The 22,188-nt window shown below is 38.4% G+C and overlaps 2 protein-coding genes across 3 annotated transcripts in view; one reads left to right on the forward strand and one right to left on the reverse strand.

Annotated features, from left to right (window-relative positions):
• Ctnna1 (catenin alpha 1) overlaps positions 1–22,188 on the reverse strand; it is a 126,705-nt gene that overhangs the window by 24,106 nt on the left and 80,411 nt on the right. For both annotated transcript variants that reach the window (XM_076912828.1, XM_034517663.2), the window contains exons 8-9: positions 7,851–7,931; positions 6,653–6,805 (exon numbers count right to left, since the gene is read on the reverse strand). In XM_076912828.1, coding sequence (XP_076768943.1) covers positions 6,653–6,805; positions 7,851–7,931 — 234 coding nt within the window. The remainder of the gene's footprint in view (positions 1–6,652; positions 6,806–7,850; positions 7,932–22,188) is intronic.
• Positions 15,005–18,666, forward strand: Lrrtm2 (leucine rich repeat transmembrane neuronal 2). Its single transcript, XM_034517666.2, has 2 exons — positions 15,005–15,817; positions 16,165–18,666. The coding sequence occupies exons 1-2, from the start codon at positions 15,814–15,816 to the stop codon at positions 17,706–17,708; spliced, it is 1,548 nt and encodes a 515-aa protein (XP_034373557.1). The 5' UTR covers positions 15,005–15,813; the 3' UTR covers positions 17,709–18,666.

Below are 22,188 nucleotides of genomic sequence, written 5' to 3' on the forward strand. Positions count from 1 at the left end.
AAAAGGAGAGAGAATTATGACAGGGGCCAGTCAGCACAGGACTAAAGGCAGCTGGAATGCAGACAGGACACTTCATAAGCTATGGTGAACTACAGTTTCACACTGTATCACATTTGTCCCTTGAAACCATGACAAGGGTAGCTGAGAAAAATTCTCAAGCAAAGGAATAATATGAGCTAATTTAAGGAGATCATACTGACTTCCTTTGAAGGGAAGAAGCTAGTCAGGAATCAAAGTGCAAGCCAGATAGCCATTAGGAGCTGCTGCAGAAATCCAATATGATAATAGCTACACTAAGGACTTGATCACAGAAATAAACACAAAGAAAACAATGGGAGTTTACTGGTCACATCTGGAACATGGGGAAGGTAGAGGATGGGCCTTAGGATGTGGGTCTGAGAAGCTGAGTGGATGACAGCATCAAACGAACTAAACAGCAGTACATAAGAGAGTGAGAGCCTCATGGCAGGGACTGGTTAAACAGACATTTAATAACCAATTGTTGAAAAATGGTAGGTACGGAAGCTGGGTGGTGGTGGCGCACCCCTTTAAACCCAGCACATGGGAGGCAGAGGCAGGCAGATTTCTGAGTTCAAGGCCAGCCTGGTCTACAGAGTGAGTTCCAGGACAGCCAGGGCTACACAGAGAAACCCTGTCTCGAAAAACCATAAATAAATAAATAAATAAATAAATAAATAAATAAATAAATAAATAAATGGTACTCTATGTGCACCTGAATAAATGAATGAATGAATGAATGAATGAATGGTAGGTACTCTATGTGCACCTGAATATAAGCAATGGCCAGAACAGAAATGAGGTAACCAAGTTAATTTCAACACATCATGGTTTCATTTGCCTTAGCAAACAAACAACTTACTTTGGTATCAATTTTGTATACTTAACAACAAAAAGGAAATACTGGAGATAATCAGGTTTGAATCTCTCTAATATATTCTTTTCTTCTTTGTGCTTCAAAATCTCATCCCAAGTTTCTAAAAATGAACTTACAAAAACTATATTTTAAAACACTAGTGGCCTAAAACCGTACCTTATCTAAAGTGGTACTTTCATTCCCAAGTTACCAGGCTGTATCAACATGCATTAAGACAGAGACTTGTACTTTTTCTAACACAAAAAGTTGTGGGGCAGGGAAGATATGTCTAAGAACACTGCCACAGCCAAGTGTAAGCAGGCCTGGCTGGTGACCTGGACCCCACAATTCAGTCATCACAAAGCAGTTGCTGTAGTTGTAAGACATTTGTCTACTCAGAGATCAGACGACAACTTTCAGGAGTTGGGTCTCTTAGTGTGATGTCAGAGATAGCAGACACTGCTCACAAGGCAGAGACAAGTATTATTACCCACTGTGCTATGTCAACTTTTATGTCATCTTTTTTGGGAAGAGAATCTTCAAATGCATTTATCAGATTGGACTATAGTGCATTTTTTTTTTGACTGATGTGAGAAGACCTAGCTCATTGTGGGAGGTGATACCTGGGCTAGTGCCAGTAAGCAGGACTCCTTCATGGTGTTCATCAATTCCTGCCTTCAGGTTCCTGTCCTGACCTTCCTCAATGGTGAGCTGTGAGGTCGATATTTGGTCATGGTGTTTTATCATAGCCAAATAAACCCTAAAACACCAAATGAGACACTGAGCCAGGTCTGGGGCACATTTCTTTTAAAAAACCCTAAGAAATCAGGCTGTACAGCTCAGGAATTAGGTGTGAGATATTGTCATCTGACTCCAGGAGCAGTTTACTGCCTGAGGCCACACTGATGAACAATGCTCCAGTCACTGGCTAGCATTTTACAGAGCAGTTGCTCTCATTCTTACAAATCTTTCTCATTTTTTAATGACATGACTTTTAATGACATGAAAACTGGGCAGGACACTAGGGGAACCTACTCTAGGGAGAAAAAGGGTGCTATCCAGAGAAACTGCCAGAACATACTATGCTTTTTTTCTTTTTAAAATAATTATCTCATGCTTGATACTGAAAGGGAGACGAGAGGAACAGTGTAGACCTGTCCTATCTAAAAGTCTTAGCAAGATAAAAATAAAAGGATCCTTGACTGGCTGTAAGGCCAATTACATAGAGACCCATTCAATCCGGACATTTCCAGTGGCAAACTGAAAGGTTCTATTTTATGTTTTATCTTAGCATTGTAAAAACATCAGATTATATGAAGGGAGAACAGATACATTTAAAAAAAAAAAAAAAACAAGTAGAAGAAGAGATAGAAGAAATGACAATTTTGGAAAGGGAAGTTGATAAGGAATAACAGGAATAATGATGGCAGCAATTCTGACAACAGATTAGACCAGATCTAAGTTTACACTGACAGCATATTTAAATCATACATACAACAAAATAACCACCTGCTCCCACTGACAGAAATGGACCCGATGTCACTAAGAAGCAGGTCCTCCTCTGTAAGGAAGACCTGAGCTCTAACTGACTGAGATCAATGGAAATCTCAGAGTATAGCCATTGCCCAGAAGACTAAAATCATCCTGAGATATAATAAGCCATTCTCCAGAAGATGAAGGCCTTGGCTGCTGCCCTACCCTGTTTGCTGCCCATGGATCTAGCACTGCCCAGCAGATATAAGTGAACTACACAACTACACAAAGATTTGTAAAATTCTTAGTAGTGACATTTTAAAAAAAGGTGAAACATTAAACCTAAAGCTGCTATCATTTTAACATATAATAAATGAAAAAACCAATTTGTTATTTTTTATATACTATATATTAAAAGGTTGTATTTTATACTGAAGCACTCCCAACTCACAAGTATGTAGCAGCAAGAAGATGGACAGAGAGATTTCAAAGTAGATGACAGCTTCTTTCTCCTAACAGAAATGAGACTCCATAAGCAGCATACACTGTCTTTGAAGACTGAGTTTTCCATGACTGAAAGACTGGAGGGGTCCCAGAGACCCTACATGATTTCTAGATTGTGAGGTGGGGTTTGGGGGAAGCACAGACAACATAGCTTCTCACTATGTAGCCCCAAGCTACCCTGGGATGCACTACATAGACCCTGCCTCCCAAGTGTGCTAGAATTAAAGGCATGTGCCACAATGCTAGGCACGCATGGTGCTTCAAAAAACCTACAGAGAAAAGAGATTTACACCATTAAGTAAAAACCTAAGACTTTAAAAGAAATAACTGAATAATCTGTTGATTCCTACAGAAGAGTAAATCTGACTGACTGTTAAAAGGCAGGAACTTAGCCAGTCGGTGGTTGGCACACACCTTCGAGAGGCAGAGGCAGGTAGATCTCTGAGAGTTCAAGGTCTACAAAGCAAGTTCTAGTAATCCAAGGCTAGAGAACCCCTATCTTGAAAAACTGAAAAACAAAAAGAAACACAACAACAAAATGGTAGGAACTCAAAGGAAAAGTAAATCTCAAAGCTAATCTTACCAGGGAAGAGACTAATAAGTGATCAAGTGAGGACCATAAAATGGACCTAGTGGGAAACAAACCACCTGTCTTAACCTCTTGTGTGGTATTTATATGCAGCAAGCAAGGCAGATTGTATACTCAAGATACCTTCTAAAAATCATACATATGATATACCCTTACAGTACACTGAAATACAAAGTACTGTATATTATATAATTTGTCTGGTTTTATTTTTGATTGATCAACATTCAAATATTTCTCAACATCTGGAATTTCTGCAGTATACGGAGTGCCTCAGTTACATTAAAACTGATAGTTTATGTTACTGAGGTGATTGGGAATACAGAGTTAGTCATCTGAAAAGACAGCTTGACCTGGAGAAGAGCAAAACTGACAATGAGAGTCTTCAATCAGGTATAAGTGATGAAACTTGAACAAAAACTCTGGACACAGAAACTCATGGAAGTTACCAAGTTGGTATATCTCAGTGGAGGGCCCCAATTCCAGCTGTATGGGACACAAAAAATTTCAGCTTCGGCCTATGTCTGTCTATGTCTGGTTTTGGCTTTTGTGCCCTGGAACTCACTCTGTAGACCAGGCTGTCTCAAAGTCACAGAGCCACATGTGCCTCTGCCTCTGGAGTACTGGAACTAATGGTGTGCACCACCACCACCTGACTCCTATGTGTCTCTTAATTTGGCTGGTCCTAACTTTTGTCTTGCCTTTCAAATAAAACATTCTGTGTATGTGTCACTGTAGTGAATTATCAAGCCTGAGATGGGTCATGAAAATGCTGACGACTTGAAGTGAGCTGGTCAAAGTGGTAGTATCTTGGAGCTCTAAGCTGCATTTGAAATGTGGATCTAGTTGGGGTGTATGACCTTATCTTGTAGTTCTACACTAATTCCTGACATACAGTATGAGAACTCTGCTGCAGAGTTTCAGAAAGATCACTCCTCCCAAACACACCTGCAAATATTCCTAGTGGCTGTAGAATGTGACCCTCTCCTTTCCATTTATATCCATATGTCATGTATATATTTTATGTACTGTCCTTAATTCTGCTGAACCACCAAAGGAAAATAAAATAGGCCCTCATATCAAAGCTGGCCTGTAGACATTCACTTCAGCTAGAAGGCAACTAATGAAAAGAAATGAAGTTAGGGGATTAACATTTTATCTTTGCTAAAACCAAGTCCCTGATTAGTTCAAGGTGTGCCACTATAATACAAAGGTTTTATGGGGAGGAGAAATCTTGTCATGAAAGAAAAAGTTCTTCCTTGAGTCAGGAATTTTTGAGGCTTCTGAAACACTTAGAAATTAATTTCCTTTTCATGGACATAGTAATTATAGATCTTACTGTCTCAGTTATCATAAATGTAATAACTTTGCAGAATGGCACCGCATAGCTTAGGGTTGTGTCTCAGGAGATAAAAACCCTGTCTCCTTTAATATACAGGTAAGATGCAGGAGAAGGTAACAGGGGTAGAGGGCATGCAGAGGGGCAGGAGGTGAGCAAAGGGTCAGAACAGGGCTGTGATGGGGAGCATCACACTCTGATCATCAAGAATGATGTTTAGAATGAAATGAAATGTTTAAGTCTGGAACAAAGTTTTCAACGGCTCTCAAGTCCAGTTACTCAGTGACTTACTCAAATTCTGTCTGTCTGTCTGGTTTTCTTTCAAGACACAGTCTTACTATGTACTGGTACTGGTGGGTGTCCTGGAACTCATTATGGAAAATAGGCTGGCCTTGAACTCAGAGAAATCCACTTATCTCTGGCTCCTAAGAGTAGGGATTAAAGGCCTGCACCACTGTGCCCAGTCACTGTTTCAGTGAACCAACACCACTGGCCCAGTGAGCGGGCTCAATGATCTCCACTACTGGAGGCATCAGCAGGTGTGCAAGCTGGGGAAGCTCTCCAGGCCCAAGTTCACTAAAAGAGGATTATGGAGAGTACACAGTGCTGTGTACCATGGGTGCTGGTCAGAGAGGCTGAGGATGACCCAACTGGCTCTCCCATGAGGGGACAGATAAAAACTGCTCTCTCTTTAGCTATTAATACACCAGGCTTTGATGCCTAACATTCAAAGGAACCTTTTAGTAAGCAGACTACTTACAAGGGACTGGTTTCCTCAACATAATATCTGTCTACTTGGAGATTACATCTCATACTGTCATGTGACTGCTGTGAAGCAGATCATGCTTAATGGAGGAACAAATGAAATGCTTCAATGTTTGTTAGTTCCACATGTCAGAACCATTAACTTGAATAACGAGCTGACCTACGCATTCTGTACATAATTCTGGTCAGAAAAACACTTCAATCAATAGTCAAACAAAATGAGGTATAAAATTAGTAAGGTGTTTAATATGATTACTGATATATGCCTTGAAATAATTTTACTATTAACTTGGGCTGTGTTCCTAAAATCACATTTTACATTTCAGGTCAGTTTCTGCTTTTACATACTGACCACTTACTAGTGGGTTTATGAACTATTTATCAACTATTATGTTTCTGTACTAAGGTTATGTTTTGTGTGTATATGTCTCATTTCTAAAACATACTAATAGTTAATGAAATAATGTAAATTCATTTAACAAATGAATAAGAAACCTAACTCATCTGGAAATTAAGTGTTAATTCATCTTTTCTAATTATTATTTTACTTTACAAGCCAACCATTCCCACACAGATTTCCAGTGTAAATTCATGTATCATTTAGTGGATGTTGGGCTTGTTTACTCTTAGAACAGTACTGGGCTGAGTCTGCCTGAACTATAAGGTGAAACATCTACCATCTCTATCATTCTTTTGGTCCTCAGAGCATGGGTCTCATTAGTGACCTCATTTCACAAGTAGGACATAAGAACTGACAAGAATTGGGTAACTTGCTGAGATGTAATTCCAGGCAGTGCGTATCAGAAAATGGCCAGTTTGTAGCTGCTTCCACTTGGTACACTGTGCCAGTCTTGCTATAATATCATGGTTTGGCTTTGGCTACACTACCAGTAAGTGATGGTGTTGAGTTTCTAAGACAAAAGCTATCCATGTCATCAATGTAAACTGACAGAACAGTAGTTATGCTAGAGCCCCAGAGATAATGAAAGACTGTTTATAAATGCTGTATATTGGTGAGCCCTTGAAGACCTTTAGCCTATTCAATCATGTGGTTAAAACTGACAACTCACCAAGTTACCTATGTTAATGAGACAGATCACAATGCACTTACCTCTATCAGTTTGTTGGCATGTTCACGAAAAACTTGGGCATACTCCTTAACTTCTTTCTCATTTCCATTCTTTGCAGCTTCAATCAGTACTAAAAGAGGGACGTTGGTCTCCAGAAAAGAATCTGATACATGGTCCATGACAGCTTTGCGAAGCTAATAATGAAATGGCATTTGATTTTATTTCTACTAAGAAGTTAAACTATGATATAATGTATCTAGTGGAAGCCTGTGAAAGACAGGCCACACTGAGACAGCCACGCACCCCATGTAAGCACCCAGTGAAACAGCCTTCAACACAGGACTGCAGAGACCATGCTTTACACTACGGTCAGCTCTGTAGCAGAATTTCAATTTTCAAGACATTTCCCTTTTCTTTCCTTGGATCTCACAAAACTAAAATACCGTTCTCAATTGAGTTGGCCTCGGAATACATTAGCCTAATTACTTAAAATTCAATGAAAAAAGGAGAAGTTTCTGGTTTATCTACAAGAGTTACCACACGATAAACTCTAAGTTTTATCTTTCCAATCACTGTTGACACTTGATCCTCCAAAGTTTTATATCAGCTATGAGCAATAAGTCTCTACTAGTTACTGAAAACTGTCTAAATTCTCACAATAACTTAAATCTTAATATGCTAATATTAAAGTACATACCTAGTCAACTCTAACTTCCTTTAAAAACTTTAACAAAATTTAATTTCAAAATGTCAATGAGATTAAATATCATTAAAGGAATAGATTTTTAAATTTATTAACATGAAAAATTAAGTATTTCCATCATTACTGCCCGTAGAGAAAAAGATACTTCTACCAGTGGGAACAAGCTGACAGCATATAACAGAATGGGCAGACCCATGAGGAACTGTAATCTAAGGTATGGAAGCCCATACAACAAGGTCCTGTGAGGTTACTTCCACAGATTCCCCAAGTCATCTTAAATTGATTTTCCTGCCTATACATCCTTTTTACACTGGAGCTAATTCTACCAGAGGGAATGTATTAGTCTATGTCCCTCTGAGATTTTTTTAGACATTAATAAGCTTATGAGCAATAGAACAGAAAGTCACTTTTCTGTAAAGATTTACCCTTTCCCTTAATTAAAAATATAAGCCTATATTTATTAGATTTTTAATTAAAACTAAAGCTGAGAACTTAGGAAATACAATTAACCCCCGTCCCCCTATTTTTAAGCTTACCTGTCTACGCAAGTCCCTGGTCTTCTTGGTCATTTTATCTATTGCAGAGTTGAGTGCATCACTTCTTTCTTTACGTCCAGCCTGAATAAACAGATGCTCATGTGAGTACTTTACAAGGAACCTAATGACAGTCTATAAATATTTAGTGTTAAAGCAATGTTGAATAAAAGAAAAAACCAACCAGTAAAACAAGCACTAAGTTTTTGTATTATTTTATTTCCATGTGTAGGGTGTTTGAATGTCTGTGCATCCTACATGTGCTGCTGCCCATGGATGTCAGAAGAGGGAGTTGGGTCCCCTTGAACTGGATTTTGAGCCTCCATGTGGGAGTTAAGAACTCAACCCAGGCCCTGTACAAGAGTAGCCACTGCACTAGGTAGTGGTGGTGCACGCCTTTAATCCCAGCACTTGGGAGACAGAGGCAGGAGGATTTTTAAGTTTGACGCTAGCCTGGTCTACAGAGTGAATTCCAGGACAGCCAGAGCTACATAGAGAAACCCTGTCTCAAAAAACCAAACCCAAAAGAAACCAAAAAAAAAAAAAAAAAAAAAAAATAGCCACTGCTCCTCACCACTTAGCCATCTCTCCAGCCCCGACATTCCCCCTACCCGGAAACACAAACAAAACAATTTTTAATTCAGAGTTGAAAAACATACAGTGGGAGTGTTTATATGTGACTTCATCTAAAATATAATCTTGTACCATTTAGGCTCATTGTCTGGCTAATCACTGAAACTAAGAACTTTTCTAAAAGAGACAAAAGATATTTGGGGAGCAAGGAAGGGTTTAGCATGTTTGGAATTCATAGTGAGATCCCATCTCCAATAAACATCATCTCAATTCGAAGTTCAGCACACAAGTTCATTACCAGTACCAGCTCTTCTAGTGCTACAAACAAGAATAAGTTACATCTGATGTTGATGAGCGATTACAACAAAGAAGCTGAAGAATACCTAAGTATATACAGTGCTTGTCACACAACCCTAAGAAACAACTAATCTAGCATAGGAGTGGCACCCTTGTAATTCCAGCACTGAAGAGGTACAGAGAGGTAGATTTGGGTCTTTATGACCAGCCAGCCTAGCCTAGTTGGTAAGCCCAGGTCTCCATGAGAAATTTTGTCCCCAAAACATGGTGGGTGACTCCTAAGGCTGACCTCTTGCTTTCATATGCACATGTACAGATAGACACACATCTGCTATACATTCAGAATCTAAGTAAAAACTAAAATGTAAAGAAGCACAATGAATGAGTGATGTAATGATATGGAGTCAAATGTAGTTGAGTTACATTTCTTATTATTTATTTTATTCATTATGTGCATTACTTATGAATACAAGCACTTATAAGCCATACCGTATGTAGAGGGCAGAGGCCAACTTTTACAACTTGGTTCTCTACTTTCATCTTGAGATCCAGTAAACTTGGGCTGTTGGGCTTACACAGCAAGGGCTTTCAGGCAAAGGAACCACCCTGAAGGCCCCGGGTCTCATTCTTACCCAATCCCCAAGTCCTCCTGTACCTCTAATAAAATTAAGCAGTCTACTAACATTAATGTCAGAGTGGGGGAACCATTAACAAAATGGATGCAGATATGAGAATTATTGTGTAGGTCTGCTCAGAGCGATCAGCCAGAAAATACCTCAGCTTAAGCCTAATTACTCACTGATAACCCTAAGATAAAACACCAGGATCTAAGACAATGGTGCTGTGCTAGATAGTTTAATTTTGACTTAACACAAGCTAAAGTCATCTGAGCGGAGGGAATCTCAATTTTAAAAATGCCTTCTTCCAAGATCAGATTGTAGACAAGCCCATATGGAATTTTCTTAATTAGCGGTAAGTGGGGCCATCCTTGGCCTGGTGGTCCTGGGTTCTATTAAGAAAGCAGACTGAGCAAACTATAAAGTAGCAAACCATAAGCAGCACTCCTCCAAGGCATCAGCGCCTGCCTCCATATTCCTGCCCTGTTTGAGTTTCTGTCCTGACTTCCTTCAGTGATGAACAGTGATACAGAAGTGTAAGCCAACTAAACCCTTTCCTCCTCAACTTGTTCTTTGGTCATGATGTTTCATCACAGCAATAGAAACAGTGACTTAGATAGCCAAAAAAATTACAACTAAATCAAACTAATCTAATAAATTCAAAGTCTCAGAATATTCCTCAGATACTCAAGTACTTACTGTAAAAAAAAAAAAAAAAAAAAAAAAAGTCTCTCTAAAGTAAATGACCTAAAACCCCATCATTGTTTCTAGCCACATCTGGGAGGTGTTCATATTCATTTCTACCAGAAATTTTCCCAAGCTGAAACCCAAAGGTTGGGCTCACTGACCTCATGACAGTTTAATCAGTACCCAAGAATTTCCACAATGTTGCATGAAAATCACATCCATGAGCTGACTTTCTAAGGAGATTACAGTGACACAGAAACACCCATTTTAAGAAACTATAGCGCCACACACCATGTTAATTCCCTCTTTGCAAATCTACCCCCAAAACCAATTTGTCTTTTTACTGTAGAAACAAAAGGTAATGCCTCAGTCAAGGAGGGTTGGTCAGGCCCAGTTGGGGGTGGGGGAGGGGCCTCACTTCTCAGCGCTCAAGGAGGCAGAGGCAGACAGATCTCTGTGAGGTAGAGGCCACCCTAGTCTACAGAGAGAGTTCCAGGACAGCCAGAGCTACAACAAAACCCAAACCAAACCAAACAAAAACAAAAACAAAACAAAACAAAAAAAACCCTATCTGACCCTTCTAGAATGTTCCAGACAGAGTGCTTAAGTCAGTGTTTCTTTGTTGGTTTTTTGTTTGCTTGTTTGTTTGTTCATTTTTGGTATAATGAACAAGTTTAGGGTTCCAGTCATCATGTAATATGTAATGGGAATATAACACACATATACCTCCACCACTTACTATCTGAACATTAAGCTTAAGTTAGTGAGATTAAGAAGTTAAAGAGTATTTGCTGTTCCAAAAGAGAATCCAGGTTTAGTTCCCAGCATCCACATAGTGGATAATAACCATCTGTACACTTCCAAAGGATTAGACACTCTCTTCTAACCTTAGTGGGCACTAGGTACACTCGCTTGCTCTGTTTTGATCCTTGGTACCACAAAAATTAGGTAAATTAATTAATTTAATTTGAAAAAATTCTCAGAGAATGTTGTTTCCAAGCTTCTGAAACCAATATACATGCTTGAAATTTAGCCAACTTAGACTCTACTAAAACTAAAAGAGATGCTGAGATTAGTGAGTATGAACCAGTATCTACTCCTAATTCTAATCTGCGTAAAATGGCTCTGTATAGCCCATGTAGGAGAAAAACGTTTAACTCAAACATTACTCAAAATAGGGAGAAACCAGTAAGGGCAACCCCAAAGTTGGCTGTGTTTCAAAAGGAACAAAGTCTACTAAACAAAGAAGGGGTGTTTGAGGGGTGGTACTGTGGAATAGCCATTGGCAGAGGGAAAAAAATTAAAAAATGTAAGCCACCTAACATTTCAGTCTGTGTGTCAAAGAGACTTAAAGACAGTTTTTACTATTTTTGTTTTTATCTTTATATTTATAGCACAGAAAGAAAAGCCCCTCGTGCTAAGTTTAAGTATCCTTCTTCCCAAACATCTATGGAAGATCCCTTAATTTTTAATTCAGGTGCACCAAGTCAAAATTTATCGCTAAATTCATGGCTCAGGGCAGAAAATAACTCTAGCATTAAGAAAAGTAGAGTGTCACATGGTCCTGCCACTCAAGAACAAATACCAAAGTATTTATGTCCCGAGAACTAGAAGTTATAAGATAACAGAATGCTAATGCTACTTAGTATAACCAGTATTTATTTCTGTTTTATCAATCGTGTTTGCTAATGAGAGAACCAAAAGATTTTTCTAAAACTCAAGATCAACTGAGGGCAGGGAAAAGGTCATGGATGAGAGAGGGGTCCCAAGCAGCTGCATCACCAGCACCACTAGGGAAATAATTAGGTCATGTAATATAAAACAGGTATGCAACGTGATGCACATGGTTGTTTTAGCACACACACACACACTCTCTCTCTCTCTCCTACTCCCTCTACCCCATACAAAATAGTATGAAGTCACTACCTAAGAATTAATAGATCAAACCAGGAGAAATACTGAGACCCAGGCAATATAACATCTTTACACAAAGAGTTTCCAAGCAGTGACCAAGACTTCCAGCATGGTTTATCTCAACATGATGTTCAGGATACCTCTGCGCACACCTCTGATGCTGGGACTCTATTCTTTAGAGTTGAGTACAATTAAATAAATTTTTAAAATAAAATATAAAGCTCATTGTCTACCATAAAAAAAAGTTTTATTTGCACATCTGTATGTCACTTCAAGTAACTCTAATCATCCATATATTAAAAACCACACACATATTAAAAACAAACTCTCACAAGAATGTAGACAACTATATCCACTGCTCACTGAATTTCCTTAAAACTTTTCTATAGGGGAGTGTTGGGTTAATTCCACCTCCTCTGCCCTGATGACATCTAAAGAAGTCAGAAGTGGTGTCCGATAAACACCATTTTCCAGAGGTGGTGCTGCCAAAGTACTCTAAAATGTCAAGAGAAAGTTTAGTTCAAAAAGAACAAGGGTATAACTGGAGAGATGGCTCAGTAGTTCACTTGCTGCTCTTTGCAGAGAACCCAAATTTGGTTCCAAGTATTCACATGGCAGTAAATAACCACCAGTAACTCCAGTTTCAGGAGACCTGACACCCTCTTCTGACCTTTTCAAGAACCAGACATGCTTGTAGTTCACATATATACATGTAAGCAGAACATACACATAGGGTAAAAACAAACAAAAAAAAATTAAAGAACAATGGTATCCAGTTAAGAGGGAGAAAATATGAATATATCGATGAGACCTGTGTGTATATTACATATGTATATACATGTATGTAAATATACACACATACACCAGTTTTAAGGTAAATACTCTTGTTTTTTGGTCCACAGCTTCATCCTTCAAAACCCAGAAAGTAGGCAGGTGAGAAAAATGACTGCTGAGTTGGAAAAAGTAGTTTTTCTCAATCACTCTGATACAGCTTTTGCTGTAGGACTGCTGGCCCCTTCAGAGTGTGGTAACAGGCTCTTATAATACCAGCTATTTGGAAGGCTGAGGAAAAAGGATCTGTCTCTAATTTAAACAAACAAACAAAAACAGGCATTACTTTCTATTGCATGTCTGAGCAATTTCTCTCCCTCAAAAGCTGATGTAACAGCAGAGATAATACAATTTGAACAGTTTCCGTTCACTAGGTACATCAATGGGTAGTAATATAATTTGAATAGGTTCAATTCACTATTACACAACAGTAGGTCAAGTGGACTAGAAATCAGAAAGGAACTTAAGAGTTGAGTTTAAAAGGAAGGAAACACCTTTCCTTCTCATTCCTAACCATGCTTCATCAAATCCAACTGATTCACATGCTCTTCCTAAGGTTATTTTCATTAGAATGTGGCTGACTTCAATAAGACACTGACAACATCCTACGGGTTTTCTTTCAATTAATAATAAGTGACAACAACGACAAACCATTAGTCTCCCTGCCTCCCAACTTTTAAGACCAAGCTCATAGTAAATTCTGTCTATGAAACAGTAGGATATGATTAAATTTTTTCCACATGGGGGGGGGGGGGAAATCAACAGCAACAATGCCATCTACAAAAAGCTCTAAGTTAAGAAGCACTAGAGTACAGAAAGGTACTATAGGAAGCATCAAGATCAGTGTAAGAGTAGCACCTCAGAGTCAGCATCATGGTGGCACACATAATAGCCAAGCTCATTCCTGAGAATATGAGTAACTTTAACTTGGCCAGTGAACAATATCGCACTGTAGTCTGACATGGTACAGCCTTCCCTCTCTCCTCCCTTGAAAGGTATCAGATGTGCAGTGTGGTCTGAAGATTTCACTGACCCATCCAAGTATTGCCTACTGCCTTCTCTCTCATTCTGTCTAGGAATTCATTGCCTTCAACAAACCTCTTATACTTTAAACCCATCTTGGGGTCACTTTAAAAGAACTAAAAAAATAAATGCATATTTACATTAGTAGAGTTTCCAGAGAATCTTTACACATGACTCTAAGGGACTTTAGAGACTTCTAACCATTATCAGAGTAGCCATATTCCAATGCAGAAATTGTATCTCCTTGTATAATGACTTCTTAGAATTCTCCAGTGGAACAAAATCCTCAGAAGATCACAAGCCAGTGATGGGCTTGTTTCACAGATCTCATCAATAGCTTGAGATTTCTTCTCTCAGATTTAAAACCAGACTCACTAAGAGTAAGTGGTAATGGTATGGGGAAAATAAGTTCATGCAGCCAGTTCACAAGAAAAATATGTTTATAAAAGGCAGTTCCTTAGTCTGGCCTGAAAATATAGCCCTCATTTATGCTAGACACATCTTATGCATTTATATAACACTAACCATAAACATTCATGTCTGAAAATTTATCTAATAAGGAGAAGCAAGAGTTGTCAAGCAAAAACAACCAAAACAAAATCCTACTCCAATATTAATGTCCTTTCATATTTATGAGAAGAATTCAACAAGAGCTGATATGATATTCAGTCAGTTCATAAATGTACCAGTAAGAGATAGTGTGCAAATGTTATTTTGATGTTACAACAATCTCGACAGTAACTGTGGCTTTTAGCTAAGGAATAGGTGAGATGACTAAAGTAGAAATCCTGAAGACTGTCAGAATCCAGGGACAATAAAATACTTGTTCAAAATTGTCTCTGTTCCACTGTTAACATCTGGGTCACATGTATAAAAATCATGGTGTCAGTCTGCTCCTCTCCTCTGGTAGGACATCCAAAGATCAACTCAGCACTGTTTTCCAATCAGTGTGGTAATAAAACATTGTTATATAATAAGCAGAAAAGGATTCGAGTTCCCTTGAAATTCTCAATGGAAGGGGGAAAAAAAAGCCCAAATTGTTTCTTTTGGAAGCTATTCCTCTTTGTTGTGCTTTATAATGTTAAGTTTTTAATGACAAAGTAACTATGCCCACTTAGTTTATCAACACAGTCAGTAACACTTTGCTTTTTACCAAGCATGACAACAAGGCAATTGAGTAGCTTTCCAAACTACCAGAGCAGAGGCGTACCTTGCATAGGCTGGCATTAAATCAGCACTTCATAAATCAATCGTGCCCATTTAGATGATCTCTATGCAGAATCGGCAGACTAACACTAGCTCTCACACGCATTAAAAATCATCACTCTGCTAGTCCAACTCACTGTTCAGATGGGTCTTCTTGAATGCAGCATTTATTACAACCTCATTGTTGCTTCCTACACTGAAGGAATACCAAATTCTCAAATCAGGAGTTCTTTCTCAATTTATTGTAAACAGGGGGTCTTGTAACGACCCTGACACTGTTACAAAGCACAGTGCTTTTTAACAGTAAAGCTTCTGGAAAACCCAAACAAAAGACACGTCACCGGGTGACGTCAGCCTATATACAGTTCTGTGTGGTCGCAGCACATAAGCAAATCCATTCTTGTGCCGTTTCTCGGAAAAGCTTTTCAGTAAATGCACTCATGCTGCTCCAGAAGCTCTTCTCTGCAACAAGCCGCCCATCTGCCATCAACAAGTTAAGACCGAGAGAACTAACAGCTGCGGAAAGGAAAGCCGAAGCTCTGATGATCGGCAGGAATCAGGAGGAGGGAATTATTAACTTATAATCAAAGCTGATTTAGGGGATCAGAGCACCAAAAGAATGGCACGAATGCTTTCCAGAGGAATATCCTAAGGAAAAAAAACAATTCACCCTGATAGACTTGAATTTTACTTGAAAAGCCTAGGACACAGAAAACAGGAAACTGGTCAAAGGCTCCTGCATGTTAGAGCCTTTTACAGACTCACTGCGTTGAGTCTGACAACCTCGACTGAATGCAGCCACCAATGTGCTCAGAAGAATGGGTAAGTCCATGCATTTCTATGGCTTGTTCAATCAAAGAGGAATCACGCTTTTATAAAAATAAACCAGTGAATTCCTATTTTATGATGCAAGTCACTTGGTTCGGGATTTTAAGATTTATGTAAATGCATATAACATTTTAAAAAGGGACATGTTTTAATCTCTGTTATACATGGTCTAAGTTGTGTTCCAGTCTACAAACAAGGTTAATTTTCTGCAGTAAATGAAAAATGTTATATGCAGTGACATCTTTCATTATGATGTTGCATTTTGTTGTTATTTTTAACAGCCCCTGTGTTCTGCTGAAACATATCCTATCTTCTTGTTTTCTTTAAATTATATTCTGCAGGCTTACATTTCAAGTGGCCATTAGGGGCCCCTATGCTGGCAGCAATATATGCAATGAGTGTGGTATTAAAAATGCTGCCTGCCCTGGGTATGGCGTGTCCACCTAAATGCCGCTGTGAGAAGCTGCTGTTCTACTGCGACTCTCAGGGCTTCCACTCAGTGCCAAACGCCACAGACAAGGGTTCTCTGGGCCTGTCCCTGAGGCACAATCACATCACAGCGCTTGAAAGAGATCAATTTGCCAGCTTCAGTCAACTCACCTGGCTCCACTTAGATCACAATCAAATTTCAACAGTAAAAGAAGATGCTTTCCAAGGACTATATAAACTAAAGGAGTTAATCTTAAGTTCCAACAAAATATTTTACTTGCCAAACACAACTTTTACCCAACTGATTAATCTGCAAAATTTGGACCTGTCTTTTAATCAGCTGTCATCTCTGCATCCTGAGCTCCTCTACGGCCTTCGGAAGCTGCAGACCTTGCATTTGCGTTCCAACTCCCTGCGGACTATCCCAGTACGCCTGTTCTGGGACTGTCGTAGTCTAGAGTTTCTGGATTTGAGCACAAACCGTTTGCGAAGTTTGGCTCGCAATGGATTTGCAGGATTAATCAAACTGAGAGAGCTTCATCTAGAGCACAATCAGCTGACAAAGATTAATTTTGCTCATTTCCTCCGGCTAAGCAGTCTGCACACACTCTTCTTACAATGGAACAAAATCAGCAACTTGACGTGTGGGATGGAGTGGACCTGGAACACTTTAGAAAAGCTAGACCTAACTGGAAATGAAATCAAAGCCATCGACTTGACAGTGTTCGAGACCATGCCTAATCTTAAAATACTTCTTATGGATAACAACAAGTTAAATAGTCTTGATTCCAAAATCTTAAACTCCCTGAGATCCCTCACAACCGTTGGCCTCTCTGGCAATCTGTGGGAATGCAGCCCCAGAGTATGTGCTCTTGCCTCCTGGCTGGGCAGTTTCCAAGGTCGGTGGGAGCATTCCATCCTATGCCACAGCCCTGACCACACCCAAGGAGAGGATATTCTAGATGCAGTCCACGGGTTTCAGCTCTGCTGGAATTTATCAACCACTGTCACTGCCATGGCTACAACTTACAGAGATCCAACCACTGAATATACAAAAATAAGCTCATCAAGTTACCATGTAGGAGACAAAGAAATTCCAACTACTGCAGGCATAGCAGTCACTACAGAGGAACACTTTCCTGAACCAGACAATGCCATCTTTACTCAGCGAGTAATTACAGGAACAATGGCTTTATTGTTTTCTTTCTTTTTTATTATTTTTATAGTGTTCATTTCCAGGAAGTGCTGCCCTCCCACTTTAAGAAGAATTAGGCAGTGCTCAATGATTCAGAACCACAGGCAGCTCCGATCCCAAACACGACTCCATATGTCAAACATGTCAGACCAAGGACCGTATAATGAGTATGAACCTACCCATGAAGGACCTTTCATCATCATTAATGGTTATGGACAGTGCAAGTGTCAGCAGCTGCCATACAAAGAATGTGAAGTATAATATCTTCTCATCATCAAAACTCACATCAGATAAGTGACCTATTTTACATAGTAGGGGCTAAATACATGTCTAATTTTTACCAATGGTGACATTAAGCCTAATTTTCCAAACCAAGTGGAGACTTGAGTTTTTGAAGTGTTGAAGTATTTTTAATTTTTTTAATGAAAACATATTTTAAGTGTTAAATGAAGCAATGCTCATATTAATTTGCACTCTTGTTGGAAAGTCTAAATGCTTACTTCAATATAAAACATTTCATGTATGTAATTATATACAATTGTATGTAAACATTTGCTCTAAGGTCTCCATATTTTTTTTTTTTTTTTTGTACTGAAAACAGTTCCAAAAGAAGCTACTAAACAAATATAGGTAGGGACAAAAACCTGTTTTATTATTCTCTATCCTATGGACAACAACTGGCTTCCTACTTAAAAAGGAGACAGCAAAGTTTTCTTGTAAGATAATGTGGTATTTACTCAAACTATAATTTACTGCCAGTATAAGAAGTAGACTTACATGTGTGCTTAAGACTGGTAAATATTAAACGTTATTCTTTCAGTTTGGCTTGGCTTAATAAACATTATCTAAGTTACATCATGAAACCAGCACCTTTTATATAACTCTAATAAAACTGGGTGATTCTTTAATATATTTCAACAATAAATCCAAGCAATTATAAAAAGATTTCATTATAATAAATCAATACTAAGTAACTATGCTGACTTCTTATACAACTCTAGTTTGACTTATAATGGATATGCTGATTTTTGTGACATTTAGCCTATTATTTTAAACTAGTATTAAATTACCATTTTACTAATTAACTTACTAAATCCTCTATTATGTAAAAATTTGCATTTGGGAAAGAGAAAAACTGAGTCAACTTAACAATCCTGATAGATTCCATCCAGTTTGAAAATATATCCCCTCTCATGATTAAAGATGCCTTGACAAACTGTTTAAGCTTCTCTTCTGCCTTTTTCTGATCTTTAAACTTTAAAGATATGAATTAAAAATAATTGGCTACTAAAGGTGCCTAACCTGATTCTTGTTATATTATAGAAAACACTAAAGATTACTTTCAAAATATGCTATTAAAGCTTGCCCTTTAATAAAGGGCCACATTCATATTAGTAGCTCCTTCTGAGACAGGACCCACCTATTTCCAAGGCAAATCTTAAGGCAGAACTCTTGACACTGGCCCTGCCATCACAACAGCAAGTGAAGGCAGCATGAATGTGAGGGGGTTAAAAACAGGGGAAGATTTTAAGAGCCCGACTCTCAGGTTAGTGCAAATTACTAGGCAGCAAGCGTGATTATGTACAATTCGCACCAAGTAAGTGATGCTCAGGGAATGATATGGAAGGAGACTCTACAGTATAAATACGAACACTCTAATCACAGTAGCAACTGACAATGATGCCACATTTTTCATGAAGAACCACAAGTGTTCAATTCTAACTTCTTTAAGGCAAACAATGGCATACTGGAGATTTAGACTCAAGTTACTAATTCATATGGAATTTTCTCTACAAAGAAGGCTCCACATATGAGAGAAAACAGAAAATCATTACTTTGATTTAAGAAAGGAAAAGAAAACAAGCATTTTTATGTGGAAAATGTGTAAGTCCTTGAAGAAAGTTATTACTATAACACAGTATACTTCATTCAGGGCTTATTTTCTCCCCAGGGTTGGATTGAAAATGTTACTATAGACCTAGACTCAGTCATAATCATTCTCCTTTAGCACTGAAAAATAGACCCACATTTCAAATCTCTTAGCAAAAAGCAGACAATATTCAGGTTTCAGTGAAAATATGCTCTTCATGTTTTTTTAAGGTGGGTAGATTAGTTTGGCAAAGCCTCAGATCAATTCAATTTAGTTGATCTTGAGTGGCAAGCATTTCATCTCCTGATAAAGCAGACACTGGGTTTGTCTGAGCTGAGACAGATGCCGGAAAACCGGCATAGAGCATAGCACACTGCTTCCTCACTGAGGAGCTACATGAGAAGACCAATTACAAATGAGCTCCGTGGGCTAGGATTTAACAATTCATTTATCATGGTGACCACTGCTGTTTGTCAGGTGATAGACAGCTTGTTCACAATACAGTTTTGAGCATGCAAGACTCCATTGGCCCTAAAGGATGAGTGGTTTTCATTATTTCAAATCACAAGCAACATTAATTCAAACTGTGAATTAAAAAGTAAGAAATATTAACCAAGAACTCCAATTAATCCTAAAGAATGCATTTAGTAAAGTGGACTGTATGTGGCAGAGCAAGCCACTTAGCATCCGAGGAAAAACAGTGCCAAAAGCCACAAAGGCAAACTATTGGGGGTGGGGGCGGGGCATATATTTTTTTCCTTCCACATTTTTGGTAATGATAATGTCAACCTGGCATTTTCCTTTCTCACTTAAAGCACAAATTGCCATTTCTAATTGCCTACAGAAAACAAGGTTCCATTTAGTTGATATGTATTTGTACTGCAGTATCTGTGCTACCAACTGGCCAGAGTAGCAGAACCGTATGTAGTTCCTAGTCATAAAAGCGAGGGCTTTCAGGTGGGGTTTATCTCTTAGGCATTACCAACCGACTTTCCCTCTCCCCTATTTTAAAGGTTAGTGAAAAATGATCATCAGAAGTCAGAAAATAATTTCTCAGAAAAATGAAATGTAGCTAGGAATTAAAACTTAGTTTGTAACTACTGTTACTTATTTTTGTAGCCTACAGGGAATTTAAGCTTACCTTTCTAAAAAGAGAGTGGGTTAGTAAATCTAAAAATTCACACAAACCTCATATTACTGTCATCAAAAAACAGACACTATTTTTTAAGCCAAAAAAACCTGTATTACCACATGTAATTTCTTAATGAGTCTAAGTTAATTTCTGTACTAATTCAATGAATGGAATTGACTAAACTTCCTAATTCCACACTAATTACTAAAACCCATCTGCTTATTATAATGCTAGTCACCAAAAGCTAAACTCCATCTTTCCAGTAAAAGCAAGCTCTATGTAGCATTAGTCTGAATTCTGAAATATGAAAGTCTTATTATTTTCTTAAGTCATATTTCCTACACATAGCTATGTAAGGGGTGGAGCTAAAAATTTCCTCTCTCTCTCATATATATATAGATAGATAGATAATTTTTAGGAATATTTTAACAGGTAAAATTACATGATAATTTTCATAATACAGCAAAATCCAGTGACAGCACTATCTCAAGTCTGTTTGGGACATAATTTTCATATATTCTCAGTTAAAATGCTTGAATCAAAAAAGATGTTTTTAAAAAGATAACATGGGCCATCTATAGATAATAAGCATTTATTTAGCTAACCTGGGGCAAATTCATAGCACCCAAATAAGGCCAAAACCAGAAAATGACCATTCCATTTGTGCTTTCATTCTACTATTACAGACATTTGGAAACATCTTCAACTCCTTCAACTAATCTTTTCTTCCTTGAGTTTTAAAATCAGTATGATACATGGAATGTTTGGTGAACCTGTGAGCACTGAGACTGCAAACTCAAAGTACAGTCCAAACACATTGGTTCAATTACCTTTAAGAGCCATGGGGGGAGGGTTGTTGGGGGATAGGAAGAAAATACTATTATACAAGGAACTGGGTTGGTGGGACTATAATACAGTGTACAGAAAAGTTTTGTTATTAAAATTGTGTATACTGTAAAAAACAAATGTCTCCTTTGTTTATAATTTTCTCCTGAAACCTGCAAGTGCTAACAGGAGAAACCTGAATAGGCATTTGTGACAGAAGTTAATGAACAGCTGTTCTGACCATGCTGCTTTTTAGTGTCAAATGTGTTTGCTGAAAAAAGAGCAGCTAATCATTCCTGTCTTTATTCACAAAGGCAAAATATGGCTATGAAGGGGAAGGGGGCATGCACAACACACATAACAAACCACACTAAAAAGCCAACAGCCTTAACAACTGGGTGGAAAGTAGGGCTCACATGCCCTGGGATTGGTTGCGCCTCTCAATTCTTCAGGTACAGTACATTATCCCAACCTGAAACAGATGAAAAAGCCATGCTGATACCTGGACTTCATTAACTGAAACTTGGCCTCTACTTCAGTGGATAAATGCCAGGATCATCTTGCATTGTCACTCCTGAAGTCTGCAGGTGCTAACCATGTTAGGACTGTAAGACGCACTCCACCCCAGATCTCAGTAGGTATGAATGAGAAAAGGAAAGATTGTTTTACTGGTGTATTTTGTTTGGCTTGCATACCTACTCAGATAGAATGCTATGCCTAGGCACTGTTAGGGCAGAAACAACCTTGCCTTCTAGGTACCAACTGCCATGAATGATTCACAGTTTTTGTGTGAACCTCCTGCTTATCCAGTCCCAAGGCTGACAGAGATGGCATTTACAGTGCATCCACAAGGACTTGAGTTTGGATCCCAGCATTCATGAAACAAGCCAAGCATGTTACATGCATGCTGTAAG

The sequence above is a fragment of the Arvicanthis niloticus genome, chromosome 14, assembly GCF_011762505.2.
Source record: "Arvicanthis niloticus isolate mArvNil1 chromosome 14, mArvNil1.pat.X, whole genome shotgun sequence".
NCBI lineage: Eukaryota > Metazoa > Chordata > Mammalia > Rodentia > Muridae > Arvicanthis > Arvicanthis niloticus.